The sequence below is a fragment of the Pogonomyrmex barbatus genome, unplaced genomic scaffold (genome assembly GCF_055798465.1).
Source record: "Pogonomyrmex barbatus isolate J1 unplaced genomic scaffold, ASM5579846v1 scaffold1, whole genome shotgun sequence".
Taxonomy (NCBI): Eukaryota; Metazoa; Arthropoda; class Insecta; order Hymenoptera; family Formicidae; genus Pogonomyrmex; species Pogonomyrmex barbatus.
In genome coordinates this window covers 20,763,424-20,788,143 of record NW_028297098.1, presented here as the reverse complement: position 1 = coordinate 20,788,143, position 24,720 = coordinate 20,763,424, and the positions used below count along the sequence as shown (strand labels likewise).

General features: G+C 30.2%; 4 protein-coding genes across 14 annotated transcripts; 2 read left to right on the top strand and 2 right to left on the bottom strand.

The window, feature by feature from the left end:
- Window positions 1-309: 309 nt before the first annotated feature.
- Cyt-b5 (Cytochrome b5) lies at window positions 310-2,482 on the bottom strand. Of its 2 annotated transcripts, none has more exons than XM_025218162.2 (4): window positions 1,976-2,482; window positions 1,672-1,800; window positions 1,512-1,585; window positions 310-790 (listed from the first exon to the last, which is right to left on the bottom strand). In XM_025218162.2, the coding sequence occupies exons 1-4, from the start codon at window positions 2,129-2,131 to the stop codon at window positions 769-771; spliced, it is 381 nt and encodes a 126-aa protein (XP_025073947.1). In that variant the 5' UTR covers window positions 2,132-2,482; the 3' UTR covers window positions 310-768. The 2 variants fall into 2 exon arrangements, with proteins under 2 accessions (XP_025073947.1, XP_011636429.1); XM_011638127.3 differs by having other exon boundaries at window positions 310-752; window positions 1,976-2,476.
- Window positions 2,483-3,454: 972 nt separating this feature from the next.
- Window positions 3,455-8,878, top strand: LOC105426745 (torsin family member). Its single transcript, XM_011638126.3, has 3 exons — window positions 3,455-4,416; window positions 4,886-5,145; window positions 5,213-8,878. Exons 1-3 carry the CDS (start codon window positions 4,227-4,229, stop codon window positions 5,807-5,809), a joined length of 1,047 nt encoding a protein of 348 aa, XP_011636428.2. The 5' UTR covers window positions 3,455-4,226; the 3' UTR covers window positions 5,810-8,878.
- Vav (Vav guanine nucleotide exchange factor) lies at window positions 5,899-15,476 on the bottom strand. 3 transcript variants are annotated; one of them, XM_011638125.3, is made up of 9 exons: window positions 15,002-15,476; window positions 13,830-14,340; window positions 13,671-13,739; window positions 13,200-13,326; window positions 11,563-11,925; window positions 10,955-11,275; window positions 10,404-10,808; window positions 9,734-10,005; window positions 5,899-9,507 (listed from the first exon to the last, which is right to left on the bottom strand). In XM_011638125.3, the coding sequence occupies exons 2-9, from the start codon at window positions 14,234-14,236 to the stop codon at window positions 9,150-9,152; spliced, it is 2,322 nt and encodes a 773-aa protein (XP_011636427.2). In that variant the 5' UTR covers window positions 14,237-14,340; window positions 15,002-15,476; the 3' UTR covers window positions 5,899-9,149. The 3 variants fall into 3 exon arrangements, with proteins under 3 accessions (XP_011636427.2, XP_011636426.2, XP_088926893.1); XM_011638124.3 differs by lacking the exon at window positions 13,200-13,326 and adding an exon at window positions 12,275-12,464 and having other exon boundaries at window positions 15,002-15,474; XM_089070767.1 differs by lacking the exon at window positions 15,002-15,476 and adding an exon at window positions 12,275-12,464 and having other exon boundaries at window positions 13,830-13,902.
- Window positions 15,477-16,886: 1,410 nt separating this feature from the next.
- On the top strand, window positions 16,887-21,785 carry DNaseII (deoxyribonuclease II). 8 transcript variants are annotated; one of them, XM_089070792.1, is made up of 10 exons: window positions 16,889-17,070; window positions 17,148-17,311; window positions 18,292-18,411; window positions 18,529-18,666; window positions 19,188-19,365; window positions 19,689-19,868; window positions 20,066-20,378; window positions 20,765-20,867; window positions 20,949-21,093; window positions 21,402-21,785. In XM_089070792.1, exons 4-10 carry the CDS (start codon window positions 18,566-18,568, stop codon window positions 21,519-21,521), a joined length of 1,140 nt encoding a protein of 379 aa, XP_088926918.1. In that variant the 5' UTR covers window positions 16,889-17,070; window positions 17,148-17,311; window positions 18,292-18,411; window positions 18,529-18,565; the 3' UTR covers window positions 21,522-21,785. The 8 variants fall into 8 exon arrangements, with proteins under 8 accessions (XP_088926924.1, XP_011636425.2, XP_088926930.1 ...); XM_089070798.1 differs by lacking the exon at window positions 17,148-17,311 and having other exon boundaries at window positions 16,887-17,066; window positions 18,495-18,666; XM_011638123.3 differs by lacking the exon at window positions 17,148-17,311 and having other exon boundaries at window positions 16,887-17,070; window positions 18,495-18,666.
- Window positions 21,786-24,720: the final 2,935 nt, after the last annotated feature.

The window sequence follows — 24,720 nt, the reverse complement described above, 5'->3', positions numbered from 1 at the left end:
ACTTATTGGTAAAATAAAAATTGGTAAAAAAATAAATACGTTTTATAAAAAATAAATGTGATTTTTATAAATTCATATTATGCATATATAAAATATCATTCTTAATGCTGCCATTTTTTCCTCATTATGGTGCAGTCGACACAATCTTCAAAATTAATTTGCTGTAAGATGTATAAATTATGTGAGTTCTTGCTTATACGATGATTGATTGAGGATTTAATTACTTTCATTGTTAGCTCTTTCCTCTTGAAGTCATTTTTTTTCGTTTAAGGATTTAAGGACGGGATTTAGTTCGTTCCGTGGATGTCCTTCTTTCTAAGGAATTAAATTAATTTATTGTGTTAATTCGGAAAACGATATCGCGTATACGAACATACATATATATATGCATGTATATAAAGATGTGTACATTCGTATTACATATATAAATATATAAATGCGCTGTTTTTATATTTTTATAATATATCGTTGACCATTTTCCCTGTTTCTTCTTTCCAATGAGTTTTAGAGTCTAGGCCAGCAAATAAGTATTATTTGGTTCATGGAAAACAATGGTGCACGACATACATTCGGAAAAAATATATAACAATTGATTCTTGATACATATGTATACATTTATATATATATATATTAACAAGTAAATAACATGAAAATAAGGACTCGGAATGCTTTAATGTGCGCTGATAAAGTTGCGATAGACGATGGTTGCGAGTACTCCGAGAGCGATTGGTATCAACCAGGACCACCAAGAACTGCAATTGCCAATTATCACATCACGATGCAGCATCGACTATTTATATGTAATAATTTAAAAGAAAAAAAGAAATCTGTGCCATTGTGTCTTTGTAAACAGGTATGAATACATATGTGTCTAATTTTATATATGCAGATGTAAAAATTATCAAATTTACAATTAAAATAATTTCGTTAAATGTAATGAATAATTTCGTTAAATGTAATTTTTTAAATGTAATGAAATTAAAACAAAAAAAGCTAATACTGCTGACAGACTATTATAATATTGTCAAATATTAATATTGTAGATAAAACATTTGCATTGCAAAAGTTATGCATGAAATTTTTAAATAAACAAGGTTTAAATTTTTACATAATAGATAACTTGATTAAGAACATTATATTTTATATGAGAAGGAAGTAAAATACTCAGTTTTAATAATCATTGCACTTTGGAAAGCACAAGTGCAAATATTTATAAAATCAACAGATAACATCAGATAAAGTATCATTTATGACATCATCTTTTAAACAAGTTAATATTTTTACATCATCTCTACGTAATAATTAAAATTAAAAATAATTAAAAAGATGATAAAAAGTTATGTTAGTAGTAAATATTTTTTAATAGGAATATTTTTTAGAAACTGGGATTTGGTCAAAGGAAATGGCTTTCTGGAATATTAGTAAATATGATTATTTCAGAATACTGAAATATTAAAAATGTTATCAAACTCATAAAATAATATGATATAAAAGTGGAAATAAGATCATACCTAGCATTATCTTCCTCTGCATTTCCATTGGACCAATCTCTAGCTCTCTTTTCCGAATCTTTTGTCCTTTCTTCCTAAGATGCATATAAGAAATGAATAATAATGAAAAATGAAAAAATGACAAGATAAAATTTAGAATAAAATTAAGTTAATTTCTTACTTCTATCAGTTCTCCAATTTTGTAGGATTCCATCAAGGTCCTTGCATCACTCGAGTGTCCAATATCTTCAAAAGGTTCCGTAGCATCCTGTCCATTTTGTTCTAAAAGCACCTCTTCGCCACCAGGATGCTATTAAGAAAACAAAGGCTACTTCTAGTAAAAATAATAAATTTATCAAACATATCCCATTAAATTAAAAGCTTAGATGTTTATCAATTTCAAAATTTAATGAAGACACAAGTCAATATCTATAATATTATCTAAGTTTGTTTTTTCTATATGAAAAAAAAAAAGAGATAGCAACCTCGTTGAGAAAAGTAGTAACATCATAGACGTTATTATGTATGATGATCCACGTTTCTTTGGAACCAGCATGCTTCGCCACTTCTGCCCGAGTAAACAATCTTTCGGTCTTAGCGGCAGCGGTGGTGGTGTCGTCCTTAACGTCTTTTGATGCCATTTTATTGATACCTTGGTATAATCTTTATTTCTCTTTGCCGATTGCGCCTCGCTGATTCCGAGATTGTCACTCTTTGGCAAATAATAGGCAACTGACTCAGCGTTTCCTCCTCAATTTCGTCACTGACGTGCGCATCGAATCGGCAACCAACGGCAAATAGCGTGAAACGTTTGTCGACAAATGGACTTCGATCACCATGCAATCATAGTTTTTAATCTACACCTGCGATTTTGTAGTATCATCGGCAACTGGTTCCGGCGTCTGCGGCCCAATTTCTGGAAGAACGAGAAACTTGTACAAATTTTTAAGCAATTCCGGATTGGTTTACGAACACACCGCGCTGTTTCGAGGGTAACACGCTCGCGGCCGATTACAATAAAACGTGTGCGATTATTTGCACTTTCTGCAGAAACGACATGAATGTATTTTTAGAATATTATTTATACTGCTGAGCTATCAAAATGGATAAGAGACAACGTACATTATTATGGAATTCAATAATCTAAAAACGACTCAGAAGCTAATTTATTATAACTTTTTTTTATCTTCAGGAATTTTCAATTTTTTTTTAGCTGGACTTTTTGCATTCATTTTTTTTTGTTTTAACGCAGAAGGAAAAAGAAAAACAGCTGTGCAAAAAGTTCAACTAAAAAGAGTAGATCTTTTATATTTATTCTAAGGTTAGCCCTGTGCACAATGGGGAAAATATTAGGAATAAATATTAAATGGAATTTTGGAAATGAAAATTCGAAATAAAAATTAAACGCATAATAAACACAGGTATAAGATATGGTTATAGTTCATACTTTTTTAAACTTATTCTTTTTAGCTGAACTTCTTGCACTATTCGTCTTTTCTCTTTTTCTCTCTATATTGAAGAGAAAAGGAAGAAAGATGAAAAGTGTAAATGTCGGTCCACAATAGGTGATTTAAGCTTTAAGAAGTAAGAAATTGACCAATTATAATCGAATATGAAAAAAATACTCGACTACAATTGGTCAATTTCTTACGGCTTAAAGATTAAATATTTATTATTGTGGACCGACACTTGAAATTAAAAAGAATAGATCATAAGAACAAATCTGAAGTTTAGGCTCTACGCACAATGGAGGAACAAGACTAGGGTTATATTCTAAAATATCCTCTCCGAGGAAAATTTTACTCGATATAGTATACGTTACATGTATTATATATTTCGAGTAAAATTTTCTTGAAAAAAGATGTTTTGGAATGTAACCTAATAAATATTAAATTTTAGAAATAAAAATTAAGAATAGAAATTAAACATAACGAATGCATTAATGTACTCATAGTACTACAGCAGAAAATTCATAAAATCTATGAAGAACAACTCGCTAGAGCCAATGAAGCAATCACTAGAGCAGAATAAGTGAAAAGATGAAAGAAAAGCGAACAGAAGTTAAAAGAAAGCGCGAAATAAATTTTCCACTTGCAATCATTCAGACAGAATTGATTTCGCGCGAGGATTTTTTTTTATTCTTTTAAATTATCTTATTTCGTTCTTCATCAATCATTTTGCAAACAATAATCATTTTAATAAATCGGCATTTTGTTTTTCTAAGGTTTCACAATGACTCTTGATTAATACCTTAATTTAGTCATTAATTAACAGAAAAAGATTTTCTTGTTTCACAAAGCGCTTTCTCGTTCGACGATAAAAAAAAATGGATATTTCGCTTCATGAGAAACAATCCAAAAGAAAATAGATGAAAACGAACATTTCATTGCCGGGTGTAAAACCGGTATCTTTGTCCTGTGTGGTATCTCAGTCAACTTACGAGAGAAGAAATAAAGCCGATATTGAACCAGCACTATCTCAGCTGGAATCAGTTTTGAGTCTGCGTAATTTGAAACTCGTGATGTTTCGCAAATTATCTTCTAATTGATTTATGTCACGATCATCTTGGCTGTCTTATTCATTTTCTACGTAACAAATCCAATTAAACGTAATGTCGGAGAGTTGCTCATGATACAACAATGTAGTATAAGATGCTACTGAGTTATTTTTTATATGAGCAATGTTGATTGTAAGAAACGTGCATGAAAAGGGAAAAACAATACTCAATAGTCAAACATGAATCTCATTGATTGCGTTCTGGCATCTCTGCTTGTCCTTACGTTCTTAGCATCCGCAGAATGTGAATTTATAACGTTTGGTATAGGTGCCAGTATATTAAGCACTGCAAGTTATTATACCTATGAAAAATACAAATGCATGTACATGGAGTGCTGTACAAATGAATACATTCTTGCTGACTTAGATAGTGAGTATGGTCCAATGATCTTTAGTTTTTCCTTTCATGGAAAAAATATCATGGAAAAAATATCTTGAATCTCATACTGATTTTGTTAAATTGAATTTAAACATCTAACAATTATTGATAAAGAACATATGTTTGATAGAGTTTACTGAAATTGACTTGATAATTTCTTGTAATATTCTATGAAAAGTTCATTAGATTTTATATTTAATTATCAACTTATATCAGATTATTATTATACTTTGTGTATTAAAGAGATTTTTCCATAATTTTTATAATGATATAATTGTTACGATACTTTTTCTATAGAGATAAATTTTTTAATTTTGAACAATTAGTATCTTTTATATTTTTCAAATTTAAGAATAATATTTGATTAATATATAAAATGTAACCTATAAGATCTGGTATTTATATATATTTTTTACATGTATTAGAAAACAAAAATATTAATGAATTATTAAAATTACAGGACTAGAGTATAAGCTGACTTCTAAGTTATTTGGACAGAAAATTGCTCATGAAACAATTATAAATGCACTACGGGGCCATTTACATAATTCACCCAAAGCACTAGTTATGAGTTTTCATGGCACACCAGGAACTGGCAAAAATTACGTAATAGAGATGATTGCCAAATCTTTTTATAAAAATGGTGTTAAGAGTCAGTATTTTTATTTTTTCAATGGCCGTAATGAGTTTCCTTTGCAACGAAAAGTAGATGAATACAAGGTACAGAAAAGTTTATTATAATACAAACAAAAAAAAATAAATAAATATGAAATGTAAAATTTTTCAGGATAAATTGTACAAAATCATCTCTGATGGTTTACAAAAGTGTGAAAGATCGATGTTTGTATTTGATGAGGTAGATAAAATGCCAGAAGGCCTGCTAGACATGCTGGTCCCTTTTCTCGATTATAACAGCTATCACAAATCTACTAAGCATAGTGAATCTGTGTCTCAGAACAAAGCTATTTTTATATTTCTCTCAAATACCGGTAGCACTCAGATAGTGAAGCATCTCACAAATCTGTGGGAGAAGGGCAAGAAGCGAGAAAATATGCGATTACAGGATTTCGAGAAATTGATATCTGATGGAGCATTTAATGAGAAGGGTGGTTTTCATCATAGCGACACTATACAGACTAGTGTGATTGATCATTATGTACCTTTTCTGCCTCTCGAAGAGGTACATGTTAGAAAATGTCTATCAAGAGCTTTCATGGAGCGGGGGGTCACTCCAACAGAAGAAATGATAGAGGAAGCGTTATCGTACTTAACCTTTGGCCCTGAACCGTATAATCTGTATTCGATGGCCGGTTGTAAGAGAATAGATCAGAAAGTTGCAGCTATTGTGCATCGCAAACAAAAAGAGCTTAAAACTATTGATTGAAAACTAATTTAAAATATTTGAATTTGAAATACAAAAAAATTCAAAAATACTAAATAAAAATAACAAAACTAATGAAACAATGTCACGCATTTATGTAACATCTCGATAAGACCCTTTATTGATAGAATTTCTTATTGGCACACTCAGAAAAATATGTCTAACAATTAAAAAAATAGTAAAATTAATTTTTCGTACTTATATATACGCGAAAGAGATAAATATATTTATTATATATATATATTTTTGTATCTATATTTGTATATATATATATATATATATAGTTATTCGATAGTCAGCAATATAATTAGTGTAAAAAGAGAATAATTTCTCAATTTTTTAAGATAAATAATCGATTTTGTTGTTTGGAGTAATAATATAGAATATTGAACAAATTTTACAGGCCATTAAGATTTGATATATTTTTCGCCGCGATTTTTAAATTTGATACTTAAATTACTATCTTCCCTATTTGGACAGAATTTTGATTGGCGCTGTAGTAATTGAGCTTATGATAAATTAAGATTTTTAGGCAGCTTTCTTTTTATGAATTTTTAACAATTAGTCCAAGTAACAAATAATAGAAATTTTTAAACATTGAATTGTCCGAAAAATTTGCCGATTTTTTATTAAAGTCTATAAAAAAGATACTCTTTTTTACATGTAAATATTTTCTCAATTCACAATATATTTGTGATTTCAATTCACAATCTATTTTGTTTCACTATTTTTTGCTTCTTTGTTTCACTTTCTTTTAGTATGTTATTTAATCCTAATTTCTGAGACTCGTTGTCAGAAAATTGTAACAAATAATTTGTGATTTTATCCAAAAATAAAACATTTTTTCCATTTAAAACATTCTGAAAAAATGGAACAAAAGTTTGATAGAGCAATATAGTGGATGAGACAAAACATTCCATCCGAGATTCAATAATTTTTGTCGAGTAGTTAAAAACATATAGTTATCCTAGTGAAATACAATACTACTTTCTTATTTACAAGATTTCTTCTGTTGTTAATTTTTCAAACAATGTAAAATGCACACACGGTGTCATCACAAATCGCAAATTGAAATGCGATCAAATGTTTTACTCCCTTTATTTATATGGTATCGTAGCAATTTATCAAGTCAAGTTTTATCAAATGGATGGTAGTTTTTGAAATCTTAAGTATATCTACGAATTGTATAATGTAGATTACGTTTTACCATTATCTTCATTTGCTTTACAGCAGTAACAAAAGGTTTACCTGATCATCTTTCATTTTCGAGATTAAAATCAGTTCTAGATTTCATAAATCATTTACAAACAGTTTTTTTCAGTTATAATATCATCTCCATAAACTATACAAATCTTGTTATTTGTTTTTATCTTTAAAAAAAAAGAAAAAAACATCAGATATTGAAAATACAGTTTCTGATTCTCTATTTTCATCACTCGACAAATTTTTGATAGCTTTAAAGATTTTCATGTTAGAACAACGAATATAAACTTTCTGCTTTCAAAATATATGTACGGTATGACATTGGATAAAAGATTGAACTGTAACAACACTTATTAAAAATTGTTAAGACAATAGTAACAACACCTCTTAAAAATCGATATCTTCCGGACAATTCGATATAATTCTTTTTTTTAAATATAAAATATCATGAAAGTCAATTGATAGAAAAATATCGAATGTTATCAAGAATTAAACACTTGTAAATGATAATTCTTTGAACTATAATTAATAACGCGAAACAAACATATAAGTTTTTAAATATACTATATAATATATTGTAGATATAACAATTATATTTCATAATGAGAAATTGCTCTCTTTGTTCTTCAATTATCGAACAGCCTGTATACAATTTGTGTATGCATTTGTTCGCAATTTAAATGTAACTAGAAATACTTGTTATGCGGAAAGAATTATGTACATAATAATGTCTGGCAATTGACTCTTATTTAATCTAATCATAAAGAAAAAAGTTGTCGGCAACATATAGACCGTCATATATACAATATACCTGTAAAAAATAAGAATCAACAAATATAAGATATCTTTTAGGCGGAACATTCATTTTTTTGTTAGAGTTTAAGTGGAGAATGCACCTATAAAAATGTTAATTTCAATTCTTTGGTATTTCTCTCCTTTTAATTTTCTTTAAGAAAAATGTAATTCGCGATTTCTCAAAGAAAACAATCAGACTTCCATTTTTTTGCTGGGGATATTTTGTATGCATATATTTTTCTAAACGTATTTTTGGACAAACAACTTTAGTCTTTATGATATCATCTAATAATAATCAGGAATGCCGCATCGCAGTAAAAAATATACGTAATTATTATTTTTATAATTCTATATATGTAGCTAAAAAGTATTTATCTAAGTTGTCTAATAGCATTTTCGGCTCGTTGTACTACATCGGGCCAGTGCATACTAAAGACCGTACACATGAAATATCTAAATAATAGCATAATATCATTGCTTTGATAATGAAATTATTTAGTAAAATAATATGACAAATTCATTGTTGACTATATATAAACTCAAAGTGTATATAAATTTCAAAGTGTGCATTTTTACATTTCCATAATTTCATGTATATCACCATTTTGTATGCATCAATCCGGTGTAGTGCAATGAGCTGAAAACGCTATAAGTGTAGCGCCGGGCATATATCAGTGTGATGCGTTTGGATCTTATTAAACACAAGAGAACAGTAGTATTGAAGAATGCATATACAAACGCGCGAATTGTGCATACATTTATCTACATTTTTCTTTTTTTCAACACCAAAATGCATCGTAAATAATTCGTCCTCTTATTTTTTCCTACTGAGGTATGCGTCGATAGAACTATCATGATTCCATCGTGAGGTGATTACCACAGAAAAATCAACAAATATTAGATCGCTGTATATAAAATGCCGGTTCTATTAAAAAAGATCATTAGAATTAAGAAATTTATAGTAAAATTTAAATTATATTTTACTTTATGTATTGTAAAAAATCTCATTTTTTATATTTTATTTTACTATTGTATACATTATATAAATATTTAATAAACTTCATGCGTGCAAAATCTTTTTTTAAATGTAAAAATTTCACAACATATTTGATTTCAAAACATATAGAGTGATATAAGCGTTTTTTGTAAAAATATTTTACAAATTTTTGTCAATGCATTTAAAGCTTGTAAATTTATATTCAAAATATAAAAAGATGTATTTTTGTAAAAAAATCATATTACTTTATCCTAATATATAATAATTAAAAAATATCTAACCGAAAATTTCGAAGTCCGATATATTATACGCAACGATATAATATATAACAATTCAACTTTAATGAATCTATTCCTCTTCCACGTATTCTTTTGGGAAGAACCCTACTTGATCACCTATTTTACCTTTCCACCATCCTTTGGCATCACCTTCCTTGCTCAACACTACGACTCGACAACCGCGTCGTAAGCTTAATTGATTACGTTCGCAGCCACGAAAATCAAATAATGCTTTAGCCAGGACACGTCGATACGGCCATAATAGACGTTGATCTAATTTTTCGAAATTTTCCGAGAGTGACGCGCGCTCGTAGTATTCGACCAGCTCAACAACGCTCTTGAAGAATCGAGACTCGCTGAGATAATATAAATCTGCGCCATCCACATCACGTTTGAATACTCGGATATGTTTGACTGCTCCATCCGCTCTAAAAAGAATATATATATATATATATGTGTGTGTATATTAATAATATCGTCATTCAAAAGACTTTAGAAAATGTAAATATTTCAATATAATTTAAATATTAAAAATAGATATTCATCGTGAAACAATGAAATGTTTTTCTTTTTTTAGTGTAACAAAGATAATATGGAAGTAAAATTAAATAAAATTTTTCTAAAAAATAAATTGCATTCTGCATTCAAACTTACTTGATGCTGAGAGCGTAGTTGGTTTCATGTTTGAGACGTGACTGTCCGGCCGGACGTACGCGCAGCATGTAGGTACCATCCTCGCGGGATTCCAGTTTATTGGAAGCTGCATCTCTACCCATTTCCCCAACGAACCACAGTTTTGCAGCAAGCGCGCGCTCGCAGGGTAATGGTGGAGGTGGTGTCGGTGATGGTGGTGTGGGCATACAACGACCTGAATGCGCAATACATTGTTTGTGCACAGCAAGGCGACATATCTCGCATCTGTAACCCTATATACAACATTTAATTAAGAATATATGAGTGAGTTTTTTTGAAAAGTTCAAGAAATTTGAAAAATGTTAATTATGATTATTGATTTTTTAACTTATTTTTGTGAAAAAGTGATAAATCACTTTAATGTTTACTTTGAATATAAATTTTTGAAAGTGTGCTAATTTTGTACCAATTTTCGATGCATTTTTATTTATTCTAGTCTTTAAAATTTTATAATTTAATTAAATAATCCTTAATAAAATATATAAAAAAATCTAAGAGAATATATAAATAGAATACATAACTTTTGTGTTTTCACGACTTTTAATAAGAATTGTGACCACGCTCTGTCTATTTGCAGTAACAAACAATTGATAGTGCACATAATTAAATTTTTCGTGAATTGATCATTTACCTGGAATATGCGACCTTTAAGGAATTTCCCGCATCGTTGACAACTCCTAGGAGTGTCGAACGTCGTCAACTTGAACTTATGATTGGTATTACGACAAGCTGCAGGATTAACATTATCCATTGCATCCTGTAATGCCTTTATCCACATTTGTTTCTGCTCCTCTGTTCTTGCATATAAAGTGTACGCCGTATATGCCTGTTTATGTACAAGTAGCCACTGATACGACCAACGTGAATCTCGGCCCAAAGTTCGTCGTCCTATGTGATCTTCTAATCTGTAATTATCTAATCTTAAAGTTTCTCGATAACAGTACTGATCTCCTCTGCCAGCTTTGCAAATCAATACTACTTGCTCGAATACGAATGCATAACGAGCTTTTATCCGTTGGTCGCCGTGAGCTTTCACCTACAAAAGAGCTGAATTAATTATCATATTCAACCGTATAAAGTTAACTTTAGAATCTATTGTAATGTTTTTTTACAAATTAATTAATTAACCTTTATTTTACAAATTAATTAATTAATCTTTGTTCGAAAATATATTGGACAAACCTTGAGCTCGCCATCACGAAGTAATCGACCAAAATCTTTCAGTTGTGTATCCTCAGGCACATCCCAATCGATTATTGATGCTTGGATATCTTTTATGATATCCAGCGTGTCAGAATCGCGTTTTACTTCATTTATATACTGAGCGACATCGACCATTACTTCTCTCGCCTTCGCCAATGCACGACAATCCTCGATCCATTCGCGCGGGGTTTCTTCCACCAACTTATCCAATAGTAAGTGGTACTTGAGCACCCTTTGCATTGGCACAGATAAAATATCGCGCAACTTAAATTTACCGTTGTTAGCTTCTTGTTGGCACCTCTATAATAAATATTAATATTAAAACAATATATATATATATATATATATATATATATATATATAATTTTAATCAATTAATAATTTTGGCTCAAATTTCTAAAGGCTTATATTATATAATAGAATATGAAATCAAACACAAAAAAATATCGCGAAATATTGATTTTTTTCTCTTGATGAAAAGCTTGAATAAAACATAAAAGTAAAACATAAAGCCTTCAATTTTCTCTTATTTAGTTTCATTTAATTTTTAAATTTCATGTTTTCACAACGTGCACTGCGAAACTTACAATAACTTCTTGATTGACTACTTCGTTACGTGCGCAGATTTCCTGCAGAGTATTTTGTGCTAAAGTGAGATTTGCGCAATATTCGCCATATATAAGAAACTTCTCCCGCCAATCCAAAAAAACCTGGGCGAGCGCGGCGCCGTTTCGTGCTTTACGCAGTTGACTGTGGAAGCCTACGTGGATTTCCGAGAGCTCCTTGATACCGAAGAAAATGCGAGCTGTGTCTTCGGCTCGGAGTAATGACGATAACGGTCGAGCAAAGTGTCTATATAGACTACTAAGAACTTCTGTGTAATTTCGCTCAGTCTCGACAAGTTCCTGGATCACGTAATCTCTTTTCTCACCTCCAGAAATGGCACTACTCTGTTGCACAAAGATTATCTCAATAAAGAACATTATTTTTATACAAATTATAATATATTATGCAAGGTGTAAAGCATAGCGCATGGTGGATAACAAAATTAATTGTACGTAAATATGCTAATAATAAATAAGAAGGACTTTTTGCTTAATTCCCCTATTTTCAACAACGAGATTAAACATTTAATACATTCATGCAATTTTTCTGTGCTTAAATGCACAATTTTTCTGATTAACTGCTTCTTCTTTAAATTTTTTGAGCAGTGGCCAAAGAAAAAGAAAATTTGACATCTTATACACAGAATATAAAAAAATTGAAAACTGAATAACGATAAGGCAAAAAAATGATGACCTGCGCAATAGACGGAGGAGATGGTAAATGCAGACTACAGAGGTCCTGGTAGATCTCCTCACTTTGCGCGTGGCTGCAAAAAGCTCCGTACCCATCTTCTTCGGCAACTGGATCCTCGTTATCCCCCCTGCTGCCAGTCTCGTCACCTTCTCGTCGCCTAAATCTCCTGCGACGACCTTCATCTTCGCGGCTTTAGCATAAAAACACGAAAAAAACACGGCCATGCACTATGACATGCATATTGACGGGAATTGCTAAATTCTCGGCGGAAATTAAATTATAAATAGCACAATTATAAGGTCTGCCACTGATGATAACTGCGATCGATACGCATCTTTAACATGAAGAGTGAAACAGTGCCACCATTGTATCATGTACGCGATATATATAATTTAATGCATTAACATATAATTTAATGCAATAGTATATAACACTTATATAGATAGTTATATATCTTTTAGAATATCACTCCAAATTTATTGCACAAAACAGTAGGCTGTAAAATAGAACCTCTGTATTTATATAAAATTGTATACACAATAAAAACTTTCAATATTTTTAAAAATAAGTCTTTATTAGAACAAATAAATATAAAGTTAATGTCTTCTAGAATAATAAATATAGCATATGAATCAGATAAAAATTTGGCATTATAAAACAAGTATTAGAATAAATTTCTATGTGTTAAAACAACAGCTAAAACGACTTGAGGCAAAAACAAAATTTGAGTAAAAACATAGTTGTTCGAATAATAGGTTTTAAATCATAGTATAACAACTTGTTTGTGTATATAAGAACGTTTCGATTCATGCTTTGGATAGTTTACTATTTATAGATTGAAAAGATCTAATATTTGCGAAAGGATACAATGGTGGCTAGTATTCTTTCATAAAATATTCTTAAGATTGACAAGCCGTAAATGTACCTTCTCCACGGAAGGCCAGCTACGCTGAGAATTGCTCGAGAAACAAAGCAATTCTTGATAAACCCGAGACTCATCTATGTCCACAGCCCTAGTTTTTATGGTAAACGCCACCAATCCATGTGTGGCGCTAAATCAATTAATAGAAAAATTACTAAACTCTTCCGTTATTTTTGAAAATGGAGCAATGGAATTATCTTTTTTATCGATCGTTATTTAAAAAGATATGCTTGTTTGTATAATTTCAGCCAGAAAAATAAAGACTTCTTTTAAAATAGAGAAATCTTAACTGCCTAAGATAAAATACAACGCTTTTTGAACTTCAATATTCAATTGTCTATACACACACACACACACACACACACACACACACACACACACACACACGCGCGCGCGCGCGCGCGCGCCACGCATACATACACAGATACACATATCACCAAAGTTAATTTAATTATCTTAGCAATAAACTCTTACCCTGCTCCAGCACTTTGTAAATCTTTATAAATATCCTCTTGTGATCTTCCATGACCAACAGAGAATCCACTGCAACAAATAAGATATATTTCCTAGTTATTAATCTATTTATTTTGTAATTACGACAAATCGATAATTAATTAAATCTTAATTACTTACGATATACCCTTTCGCCTTAATCGAGGACAGTTGGACAAGGCGGAAAGTGTGCAGAGGACACGATGAAAGTTAGAAAGATCGAATAACATAAACGGTTCGAAGAGATCCGAATCAGATAGGCCAAAAACGCTCGAGCACACTGATAAGAACACTTTTATATTACGCAAGCATAAGAACTGTGCCATTTGTGGCTTCTGATTCACGTCCTTCATGTCTATGCATCCTGGATCTACAATATTCAAGAGGTTGCACAGCAATACACCATCTCGTAATGTATAAGCCAGATCAAATGCAGTTGCTTGTGGCCAATTGGCTTTATGATCCGCTCGTAATGCACCACATCTAGTCAACCAGCTGGCACACTCATGCCAGCCCTTGCCAGCATCCGCGCTCTCTGCCCTATTCATTTTGATACTTCTTTGATCGTTTAATGGTTAGGGCATTGAAGGCACATTTGTAATTTTGTAGATATGTGCATTAAACTCCAAAATTTTATCAGTTAAGCTGCTACCTGTTGAGTATAAAATTATCACAAATAAATATAAATGTATAAAAGTAAGTATAAAATGATTGCTACAAGAATATATATACAAAAGACACTTTTAAGGTTTCTACGTTGAATCTGACGAAGTGAACTGCAATGTTCACGAAATGTTGACATTCAACAATGCATATATATATATATATATATATATAAAGACCTTTTAAAATATAATAGGAAAATTAATTAAGAAAAAGAAGTAAATTTAAGCATCGATGAAATTTCCAAAACTTAATTATAATTTGACATAAGTCTGATGCAAAGATTATTATGAAATACATTAAATAATACAGAAATAATAAAAAATAAATGAAATATTCTTTTATATATTTATATTTTTTGTATGTATATTTACTATAATTGAAAGATGTATTAAATACTTTTTTTTCATGTCAAATAGTATTAATTTATAATATTTGACAATGAAGTAATATTATTTTTAGAAGACATGTTGATGTTTCAGCCTTATTGTAAACTACATCTGTATCACGGCAAAATGTTCTAGAATAAAAGAATCTTTCTAACAAAATGAGTCGCCGTTGAAATTTGCGAGATCAATTCGTGAAATTAAATCGCGTGTGTCCGTGCGTGATTCTTATCGTCTTTCAATTCCCATTGTGAGTGGACTGACCGACAATTCCAAGCCGAGCATCTCTCGATCCAAGGAAGGGCCGCTTCGGAACATCGGGACGGAAGTCATCGTGCAGCTCGTTATTATCGGAGCGATATTCGACCTTCAGTGCGACCAGTGATTGCGCTCGAGGACTCATTCCGTGGACGGTGCCATCGGTGTCACTACGATATTTCCTCACTGTCGAGAATGGGGGAAGACCACATAGACGCGAGAAGACGGTGACGAAGACGGAGAGTAAGCGGCGGCGGCGAATGGGACACTCGCGGAAAATTATTCGGGATGCGCGCGTAACCTCGTGGCGCACATCGCGCGTCGCTCCATCGCCAAGACGAGACGCTTTATCGCGACAATCGCATCACGTTACCTCCGCACGGCGAACCCGCGTCCGCCATATCACCGCATCAAACCGACTGTGACCGACGATATTGCTGCTTCCTTCTTCCGAAGCGCTGGATATCCCGCAGGACCGGCCGCGTACATACGGGAGCCTCGTGCCTCTTGCGTCTCAACGGATATCACGATGAAACCGGATGCGAATGGTTTTTTAAATTTTATCACGGCGAACTTTTGACTACTTTAATTTTCGTTTGAGAATAAAGAACGAAGACAAAATAGATCGTAGAATAGATATAAATATTTAAAATAATATGCATTTTTAATAAATTTCATAAAAAAAATTTGATAATCTTTGTTGTATGTTATATTTTTTTATATTCTTTCCTTAATTTTCAGTTTTTATCTGTAATTTAAATATAGTGTAATTTTGTGTATTTAAAATATACAATTGTAATACTCACATAATTGTATAATACATAAGTGTAATTGTATTTTTTTTTATATAAAGTTTCTAAAAGACTTAGATTAAATTCTGATTAATTGAATCGGCGATTAATCCATAATTGATAGAACTATTTAAAGTAATGTTTTTAATCATATAATTTATTGTTATCTAATCTTTTTCTCTTTTTTTGTGTTAAATTTCAAAAAATAAATAAGTTCATTGAAAGTGATCTCAATATAGATAATTTAATCATCGATTAAACCATCAGAGTTATGGAAGTCGCCTTAAACAAATATTTTCTTGTCACTTGAATTCTTCTGTTATTTGATAAATGTAATATCAATATAATTGATAACTCGAATTTTTTGGATTGATTTTGTGATGACTTTTAAAACAATCAGATACAGTTGTCTTCATTTTTCTTTTGTATTTATTAAAACATCATTATCTTATTTACTTACTGAAACTATTTTTTAATAATTAAAGAAGAATGAGATAATGCAATAAAGGTATAAATACATTGAATATATCGCATCTATTTTATCTGTTATTTTATTTGTTTTATTTATTTTCTTTTGAAATGTTTAAGTCGATTTTATATTTTAATTAAAAAAATAACAATATGAATATTTGAAAAATGACTTGATATCAGACTTTTAATAAAAATTTAACTTTAAAAATTAAAATATATCAATAGATACAAGAAATAATAACAAATTTTGAAGCAGTTTATTTTTAATAAATAATAGAATAAAATATCAATATTAATATATTTCAAACTGTATTGAAAATGGATATATTTATATAAAAATAGATACATAAAATTGTAAAACACGTATAGAATATATACACAATGTAAATGAATACATAACTTGTTATTTTTTTTAGAATCTAATTTTTTACTATTTATTTTTAAAAAACGATACTCGAAAATAATACTCGTGATATGTATTTATATTATTTTTAATACCTATTAAATATCCTTTATACAAATACAGACAGATAAGGGGGACTAATTTTTGGAAGATTCATTTTATGTCCTGTAATTATTTTGATCACTCGTTACTTTTCTGATGAAGATCTTTGTTGTAAATATAATGCATCATCTGAATGCATTGCGCACGTGAAAGGGACGTGTGACGTCACCAGTAGTCTTTACGATCATTTTTCTTTCACGTGTCCGTCTTGAGTCTTAACAAAGCCTTCGCCATATTCATGTTGTTGGCGAATGTTTGTTCTGCAACAGTGTTGATATCGTCAGTCGAAGAGGCAGAAAAGATTGTAGGTAAATGTGTTTCCTTAAATATACGCATCATTTCGATATTAATAAAATTCTCATGCGGCGCTGTTACATTTCTAAAGGTCATTGCAGTGAATATAGTCACAACTGTGTGCGGGGGCGATGCGCAATCACTCTGACGTTATCTACGTGTGCAGGCGGCGACATTTTTTTGTTTTCATTAGATATCTTATATTATACATTCTCTTTTAAAATATTTAAATTGACTTAGTATTTTAATTAAAAGGTAGCGACATGAATACATGAATTTTTACCATATTTATCAGATTTTTAATAAAAATTTGTTGAATTGAATTATAAAAACTTATTTAATATTAAAAATTTAAAAAAGAAATAAATTTCAGTTATTGTCTTAATTTTAATTTTATATAAACACACACACACACACACACACACACACACACACACACACACACACACACACACACACACTGTTGATATAATTTCAGAGTTATTAAAGAAAATAATGTTTTTTTAAATATTAACAGTGTCATAAAAAATAAATTTATACTATAATAATTAGAAAAAATTAAAAAGTATTAAATAAAAAGTATTTGCAATTTTATTAATATCCCAAACATAAAGTCGACTGTTAGTCGACTATAAATCGGCAAAAGAAGTTTAACATCGACTTTAATTAGACTGAATGTCAACTTATAGCTGACTAATAGTCGACAAATGTCCCAACTATAGTCGGCTATAAGTCAGCCATATCAGTCGACTTAAAGTCGACTTTATGATAATTATAAGTCGACATTTTTTACTTGTTATGGCGACTAGGTTGACTTTTACAGAAACAGTCGGCTAAACGTCGACTTTACAAGTCGACTAAAAAAAGTCGACAATTAGTCGACAAATAGTCCCTGTATTTGTACTATGTGAGATATTTATATATATTTTTGTGATACATCAATTTTGTAAGTTTTGAATTGGGAATCAATAATTTTTGTGGGAATTGTCATCTTATTTCTTCAAAATTTCTTTTGTAACTTCACAATTTTTACAGATAAATTGTTTAAATTTTTAATAAAAAGATAACAATATATTTATTACTTTACAAGTATATATTTTTTACACGGCTGTATCTTTATCGGAATAAAATTATAAGATACTGCTGATAACGATTATAAAAGAGCCATTATTTTCACAGCAAACATCAGTGTTATAGCAGCTGCTAATTTACATATAAATTCGCATATGTTTCAGAAAATGTTTAACAAGAATATGCAATGTTTGATTCAATCAAGCTAAAAATAATGTAGATTGAACTGTTTATCGGTGCAATTCCATCTTTCATTTTGTAATTTGTTGCTGTAACATAAATTTGTAAGTACAGTACATAGTATAAGTATCATACGTGCTTGTTATTGTATTTTAATTATGCCATTTTATGTCACAAATGTTGTCAGAAGATCGTGATTCGGTGTGTCGCAATTGTTATAGATTTTCATCGAGTGGACATCGATAACGTAATTCAATAATGTTTTCGTTATTGTGTATAAGTATTTTATTGTTCACATGTGATGCGATAAGTGCAGCAAATCCTCGTTGTAGGGATGAGAACAATCGAATTGTTGATTGGTAAGTGTTCTCGACATATATTTATATTTTTACAAACTGGTCACAGATTTTAATATTTTTTTAAAAATAAAATTAATTGTCACAAGTCATCATAATTGGCCAAAATAAAAAATTTTTTAAATTTATGAAGAAATAAGATAATATGAAATATTTAATATGTATAAAATCTATATACATAACTACATATATTTTAATTACATAATTATTTATATTATTTAATGTCTTTATGATTGAACTTGTATTGTAATTTTATTTATATCTATTTTCAAATGTTTAAATTTCTCAAGAAAATATAGAACGAAATTTATTTCAAGAATAACATAAATAATTGTTGTTCTTCAACAAGTTTATAAATTGATAAATCGTAAATGAGTAACAATTATTTTGTCATACATCTATATTAATTAGATCTTATGTTATATTGTTATATTTTTTTTTGCAAACTGTCACCATTAATTATTATGTTTCTGCTCTCATATCTTTTCATGACTTTGTAAATAATTAATATAATACAATTTTAGGTATGTACTTTATAAATTGCCGAAGACATCACAAAGCAGCAATCCGGTGGTTAGAGAAGGGTTAGCGTATTTGTACATGACCAATAATACTGTTGATAAAGGTTGGCAATTATCCAGGAAAAATATCAGCGCAAAGAATTCCATACCGGGGAATACTTTAGCACCTTTGTACAATGATGTAAGAGCATTTAAATAATAAAGTAATATAAATGTATATTTGTGTATTTAGATGCGCTTAATATACAAATTATTTGTACCGATCACATCAAGTTTTCCATTATTTGCTGCATACATGAATGATAAACTTTCTTTTTATTAAATCGCTCTTAAATATAAAAAGTAATTTTTAATTTAAATTTGTTATAGTTTGTGTATTTCTGAGAATTTTTCTTCGTTATAAGGCTACAAAAGATCAAATCTTCGAAAAAAATAATCTTTTTAATTTATATTATTCTTTAAATTATGTGTATAATATTTATTTACGTGATTATGTGTATTTAGTCACAGGCATCGAAGGCTTTTTGGTTCTTGTACAATGACGATGCGCCTAATAGAGGTGTCAACGGAAAATACGGTCATGCTAAAGGCGTTATGATGATTAACAAACAAGAAGGTTTCTGGTTAATACACAGTGTTCCGCAATATCCACCTGTACCTAACAGCGGTAACGATACAAGACGGGTAGGCATAAGAACATTTTGAAGATATTTATAATTCATTTTTAGTATAATTTATTTTTGACAGCTTAGTTATAATTTATTTTTGACAACTATTTTATGAATGATTTCTTCAACTTTATCTTATACAATGATTCGATATCTTAAGATATCTTTGGATACCTCTTAATGGATACCTTTTAAACTGTGAAATGTTCTCAGGGACACCGCATGGAATCGTATCCAGGGGCTACATATAATTATCCGTCATCCGGAGAGAATTATGGACAGAGTTTCCTGTGCATTTCCGTGGATAGCGATCAGTTCGATCTGATTGGTCGACAGATGATGTACAATCAGATAATAGTGTATAGAAGGAACATCCCTGCTACGTTCATCGCTACGTTTCCGGTGCTCACGAAAGCAGCTAATCAAAAGCGTATTAGACAAGCACCCTTCAATAGTAAGGCATTGTTCAAATCGTCCAACGGTGTTGAATTCACATCCTTTGCCAAGAGTGACAAGTGGCAGAAAGGTAAACTGTGGATAGTAAACGCTTCTGGCATTTTCGATGTCAAAAATAATTTAATGAAATATTTGCAAAATAAAATCTCTACCTTCAGGTATTTTGCTTACTTGGAAAATCAAATAGAAATCATAGAAATTTTATGTCTCTTTATACATACTTTTTATACATATACGTTTGACGATGTTATATTATAAAACAAAATTTTGTCTTTCAAGTAAGAAGTATCCAAATGCAGTTATTAAATTTTAAAAAATTTCTACTTTTAATTTTTAAACTATTTTTTAATTAGCACCTAGAGCTAAAATACATGTCCCTTTTTTTACACACATACTATATATATATATTTTTCAAAATTGTTAAATGACTAACAGTATTTTTTGGTTAATTTATAGATTTATATGACGATTTTGTTGCGCCAACGTTACAAACTGATTTATTTACTGAAACATGGTTGAATGGACGAGGTAGATTGCCATCGGATTGCGAACAAGTGAAGTAATATCATATTTTTTAACCATTTAATAAATTTTAATTCAATTTGTAACTAATTTAATTACATTCTCATCGTTTTTATAGTGTATACAATATCATATCTATTTATATCCATTTGGACGAGATTGACATCGATTTTAAGAGTAGTCGTGATCACTCCAAGTGGGCGGTGGCTGTTCAAGGTAAAGGTAATCGTACTTGGATCTGTATTGGTGATATTAACCGAGCGGTAAGTACATGTTTTTTGAGCATTTTCTTAGAAAAAGTTTTACACTAATTATTTTAAAATTATTTACATATATAAAACAAATTAAATAAAATTAATTCAAGAGAGAGCAAAAATTTAATTAAATAGAATTTAGAAAGAATAATTAATTAGATAGATTATTTTTTTTAAGTAATGAAGTAATGAAATTTCTCACAAATTAAAGTATGACTTGTACAATTTTATTTACGTTTGTAAAATTGATTTTACTTTCTAGGAAAGTATATAATAAAAATATATTGTATTAAATTTAATATTTTATTATTTTCAAGGATACTCAATACGTGCGAGGCGGTGGAACTGTTTGTTTCAATAACAAGAAAGTTTGGGAAAATTATCGGAAAATAGTGAATGATGTAGAACAATGTCCTAAGCACTATAAAACAATTTAGAGAATTTATAATTTCGCTAAGAAAATAATAGATATGCAAAAAATAAGAATGTAATAATTTTATTCTTGTTGCATATAGTTAAGTAGTTAAGTAGTTCAGTATAATTTATAAATAAAAAATTGTACATTTTCAAAATTGTACATTTACGATACAATACTAGAAATAATGTTATAATCGATGTATTTTATAAAATTACGTATTGTACAAATATATGTATGTAATACGTGTAATAATCAACAGATTATATCAATATTTTTCTGCAAAGGACTAGATATATTTGGATTATCAGAATTTATGCAACTCTAAAATAAAGATGCATTTTTTGCATTAATTTTTAAAATTCTCTTTCTATTAATAGAGTCTTGATGAGATATATGACCGACGATGAATATCGAGATGATATACCGACGATGAAGAGATGTTGCTACACAATTATCATATTTTACACGAGATGTCTCGTCATTGCTACATGTTAAAATTTACGGTTAAAATTTACATAAAAAGATATAAAACAGAATATATATCGAAAATAAAAAAAAATTATATAAAATGTTATTTTCGGAATAATATATAATATAGTTATTTAAAAAAAATAATAAAATATCTTTATTTTTTAGTATTTTTACATGTTTAATTGCTTTACAATGCTTTTAATTCAATCGATAAGTGCATAACATAAAAGTAGTAAAAGTTCTAAATAGTTTATTATTATTATTAATTAATAATGAAATAAATAATTAATCTAAAATATTCTATGTGCTCTTTATTTAAAAAAACTTGGTTGTTTTAAATCAAAAAAAGAAAAAAATTTATTGCATTCATAGTTCCTTATGTACTGCACATTTTTATCATGCACTAACTATAATCTTGGAGAAAGATGTCCCGTCGGCTTTTCACTGCTTTAAAAAAATAAGGACGAACGACGAGGGATTAGGAGTAGTTCTTAAATTAGATTTTATGAAAAGCCGAGGTAAGTGGAAGGGGAAGTGATGTTTCTTCCCATCCTCGTATCTCTTTCTTTTCGCAGCTGTGCTTATTGTTTAGTCGAGGAAATTGCAGAGTAGCTCAACGGGTTGTTAATGAGAGAGAAAAAGTAGGCGATGAGGAGAAAGGGTGAAATACGATTCGCTCACTAATGAAAACTCTAGGAAATCGAACGAACTTTGGCAGCCGCTACTTATCGTCTGACAACTTCGGGATTTCATCCCCGCGATTGGCAGAAATTTTTCCATCCAAAGTTATCGCACGGACTTTATCCCGCAGCAAGATGGATTTTTACCTCTAAGCGCTTTACGACTTTCTTCGACTTTAGCCGAAAACTCCGCTGTTTCCTCCCTCGATCCCTATTGCATGCCGAGAGTGATAGTCCAAGTTATAAGATGTATTAGATCGGCGCAGAAAATTTACCGTTTTGCTATCAAATTTTATTTCAAATAAAGTTATCACTCCAAGTTTCTTTAAATACAGAATGGGAAAGCTTTCTCTCGATGTATCTTTTTTGGCTGAAAGACGATGTAGTAGAGCTAATAATAATCATTCAAGATAAATAAATAAAAAAATCAGTTTAAAAAACGTCAGTTTTAAAAATTAGTTTTAAAAAACATTTGTTCTTTAAAAATAATGATGAATAAATCTTTTCACATCACTTTAATGAAAAATCTAAAAATCGCATTTGAGGCTGATTAAAGACTTTCTGTTACTAAAATTATAAAATTATAAAAATATGTTTTGGAAGCTCGTTTATAAATATATTAATTTATCAATTAATTTCTAATCATTTTTAATAACGTTCGTTCACTACCTTTATACCTTTCTCTTCCAATTCACATAGGCGCACGTAATTTGAAAAATACCAGCAATAACGAGCGATAAATCACGACAGTGGCGGTGAATTCTCTTTCTTGGCTCGTCGAAGTCGAGCCGTCTGAATACTGCGACTATGGGCCAACCCCATCCTGAGGAATTGGCCTGAGCGTTCGTTGCCAGCTGCCGGCTGGCAGAACCCCTTTAATCCCCTTATCCTGACGACAGCCAGCTTGTTTTTCCGAGTACCAACTAGAAGCTTCCAGATGCCCTCGGAACTTCCTTTCCGCCCGCTTTCCGCCTCGATAACTCGTTGTTTTGCCGTTCGACTAACACTCAAACTGGAGATGTTTGCTCTTGCTTAAGTAGACATCGATTAGGCTAAACATAAGGGATCGAGTTATGTTATGGTGGGATTACTAATCTTCCGTTTATGTAACCCATATCAATTTAATATTAATTAAGTTAATGGCTTTATAGAAAAATATTGCTAGAATATCTATAAATTTGGCCAAATTTGAAAATAACATTGTTGAAATAACATTAAAATAATTACACACAACGTTTAAATTGGTTGCTAAAAGATAAAACATTTTTGCAGTATTATCATTATACTTAAACTTAAATTTTATACATTATAATTTTAAACGTTATATACATAATAATTTTAATGGCCCAATAAAATTATTTTCAAATCTGTATCTGGTCAAACTTTTAGATACTTTAGCAAAATCCTTTCTGTGTTTGTTTCAATTATTTGTTAATCATTTTTCAGAAAAATATAACAGACGATAATATTTTATAATATTGAAACCTGAAAACTTTTCCACTAGTTGTTTAATAATTATAATTTTTTGAACCCGCAACAAAGCATCGTGGCGGTAGTTAAGAGATAGGCTTGAGTTTGCGGTTAAGGCTTTTGTGCACAAGGGCCTCGAAATATCGCAGCAAGACTACGACGACGATGACGGGGTAACATTGCGACGTTCCAGCGATATTTCAGCATTAAAGGCCGGTCTGCCCCGCATGCTAAAACCCCCGGCTGTGCACCAGCCAAACGTATACGCGTTGGCGTTATATACATAGACCCATCGCATCGTTTCGCCTATGTATGCTCAAGTATTCGTGCAATGCGTGCGCATATCGCAGAATGTTTTACCTGTAATGCGTTACTTTTTGATGATATACAGTATCTTTCACAAATCAGAAAATAATTTTTTTTTAATAAAAATATCTAACATATCATCTTTTTTATTATGATTTAGTGAGTGAAAATAAAGAGGTGAAGCAAGAAAAAATAAAATAATTATATTATATTTTCAAATTTCAATGAAATTTAATCGAGTTTTGATTTCAAGTAAAAATATATAATGTTAGAGATAAAAAATGCGACGAA

Bases quoted from the DNA above. Each gene is read 5' to 3' on its own strand.
- Vav (XM_011638124.3), bottom strand. From the start codon at position 14,236: ATGAATAGGGCAGAGAGCGCGGATGCTGGCAAGGGCTGGCATGAGTGT. The intron at 11,926-12,274 runs GTCATCATTTTT...TTTGTGCAACAG, and splicing joins CTCCTCCGTCTATTGCGCAG to AGTAGTGCCATTTCTGGAGG. The intron at 10,809-10,954 runs GTTTGTCCAATA...GCTCTTTTGTAG, and splicing joins TTCGTGATGGCGAGCTCAAG to GTGAAAGCTCACGGCGACCA.
- Cyt-b5 (XM_011638127.3), bottom strand. From the start codon at position 2,131: ATGGCATCAAAAGACGTTAAGGACGACACCACCACCGCTGCCGCTAAG. The intron at 1,801-1,975 runs GTTGCTATCTCT...TTTTCTTAATAG, and splicing joins TTACTACTTTTCTCAACGAG to CATCCTGGTGGCGAAGAGGT. The intron at 753-1,511 runs GTATGATCTTAT...TGGCAATTGCAG, and splicing joins GCAGAGGAAGATAATGCTAG to TTCTTGGTGGTCCTGGTTGA.
- LOC105426745 (XM_011638126.3), top strand. From the start codon at position 4,227: ATGAATCTCATTGATTGCGTTCTGGCATCTCTGCTTGTCCTTACGTTC. The intron at 4,417-4,885 runs GTGAGTATGGTC...TTAAAATTACAG, and splicing joins CATTCTTGCTGACTTAGATA to GACTAGAGTATAAGCTGACT. The intron at 5,146-5,212 runs GTACAGAAAAGT...AAAATTTTTCAG, and splicing joins GAAAAGTAGATGAATACAAG to GATAAATTGTACAAAATCAT.
- DNaseII (XM_089070798.1), top strand. From the start codon at position 18,566: ATGTTTTCGTTATTGTGTATAAGTATTTTATTGTTCACATGTGATGCG. The intron at 19,869-20,065 runs GTAGGCATAAGA...AAATGTTCTCAG, and splicing joins GCGGTAACGATACAAGACGG to GGACACCGCATGGAATCGTA. The intron at 20,868-20,948 runs GTAATATCATAT...TCGTTTTTATAG, and splicing joins TCGGATTGCGAACAAGTGAA to TGTATACAATATCATATCTA.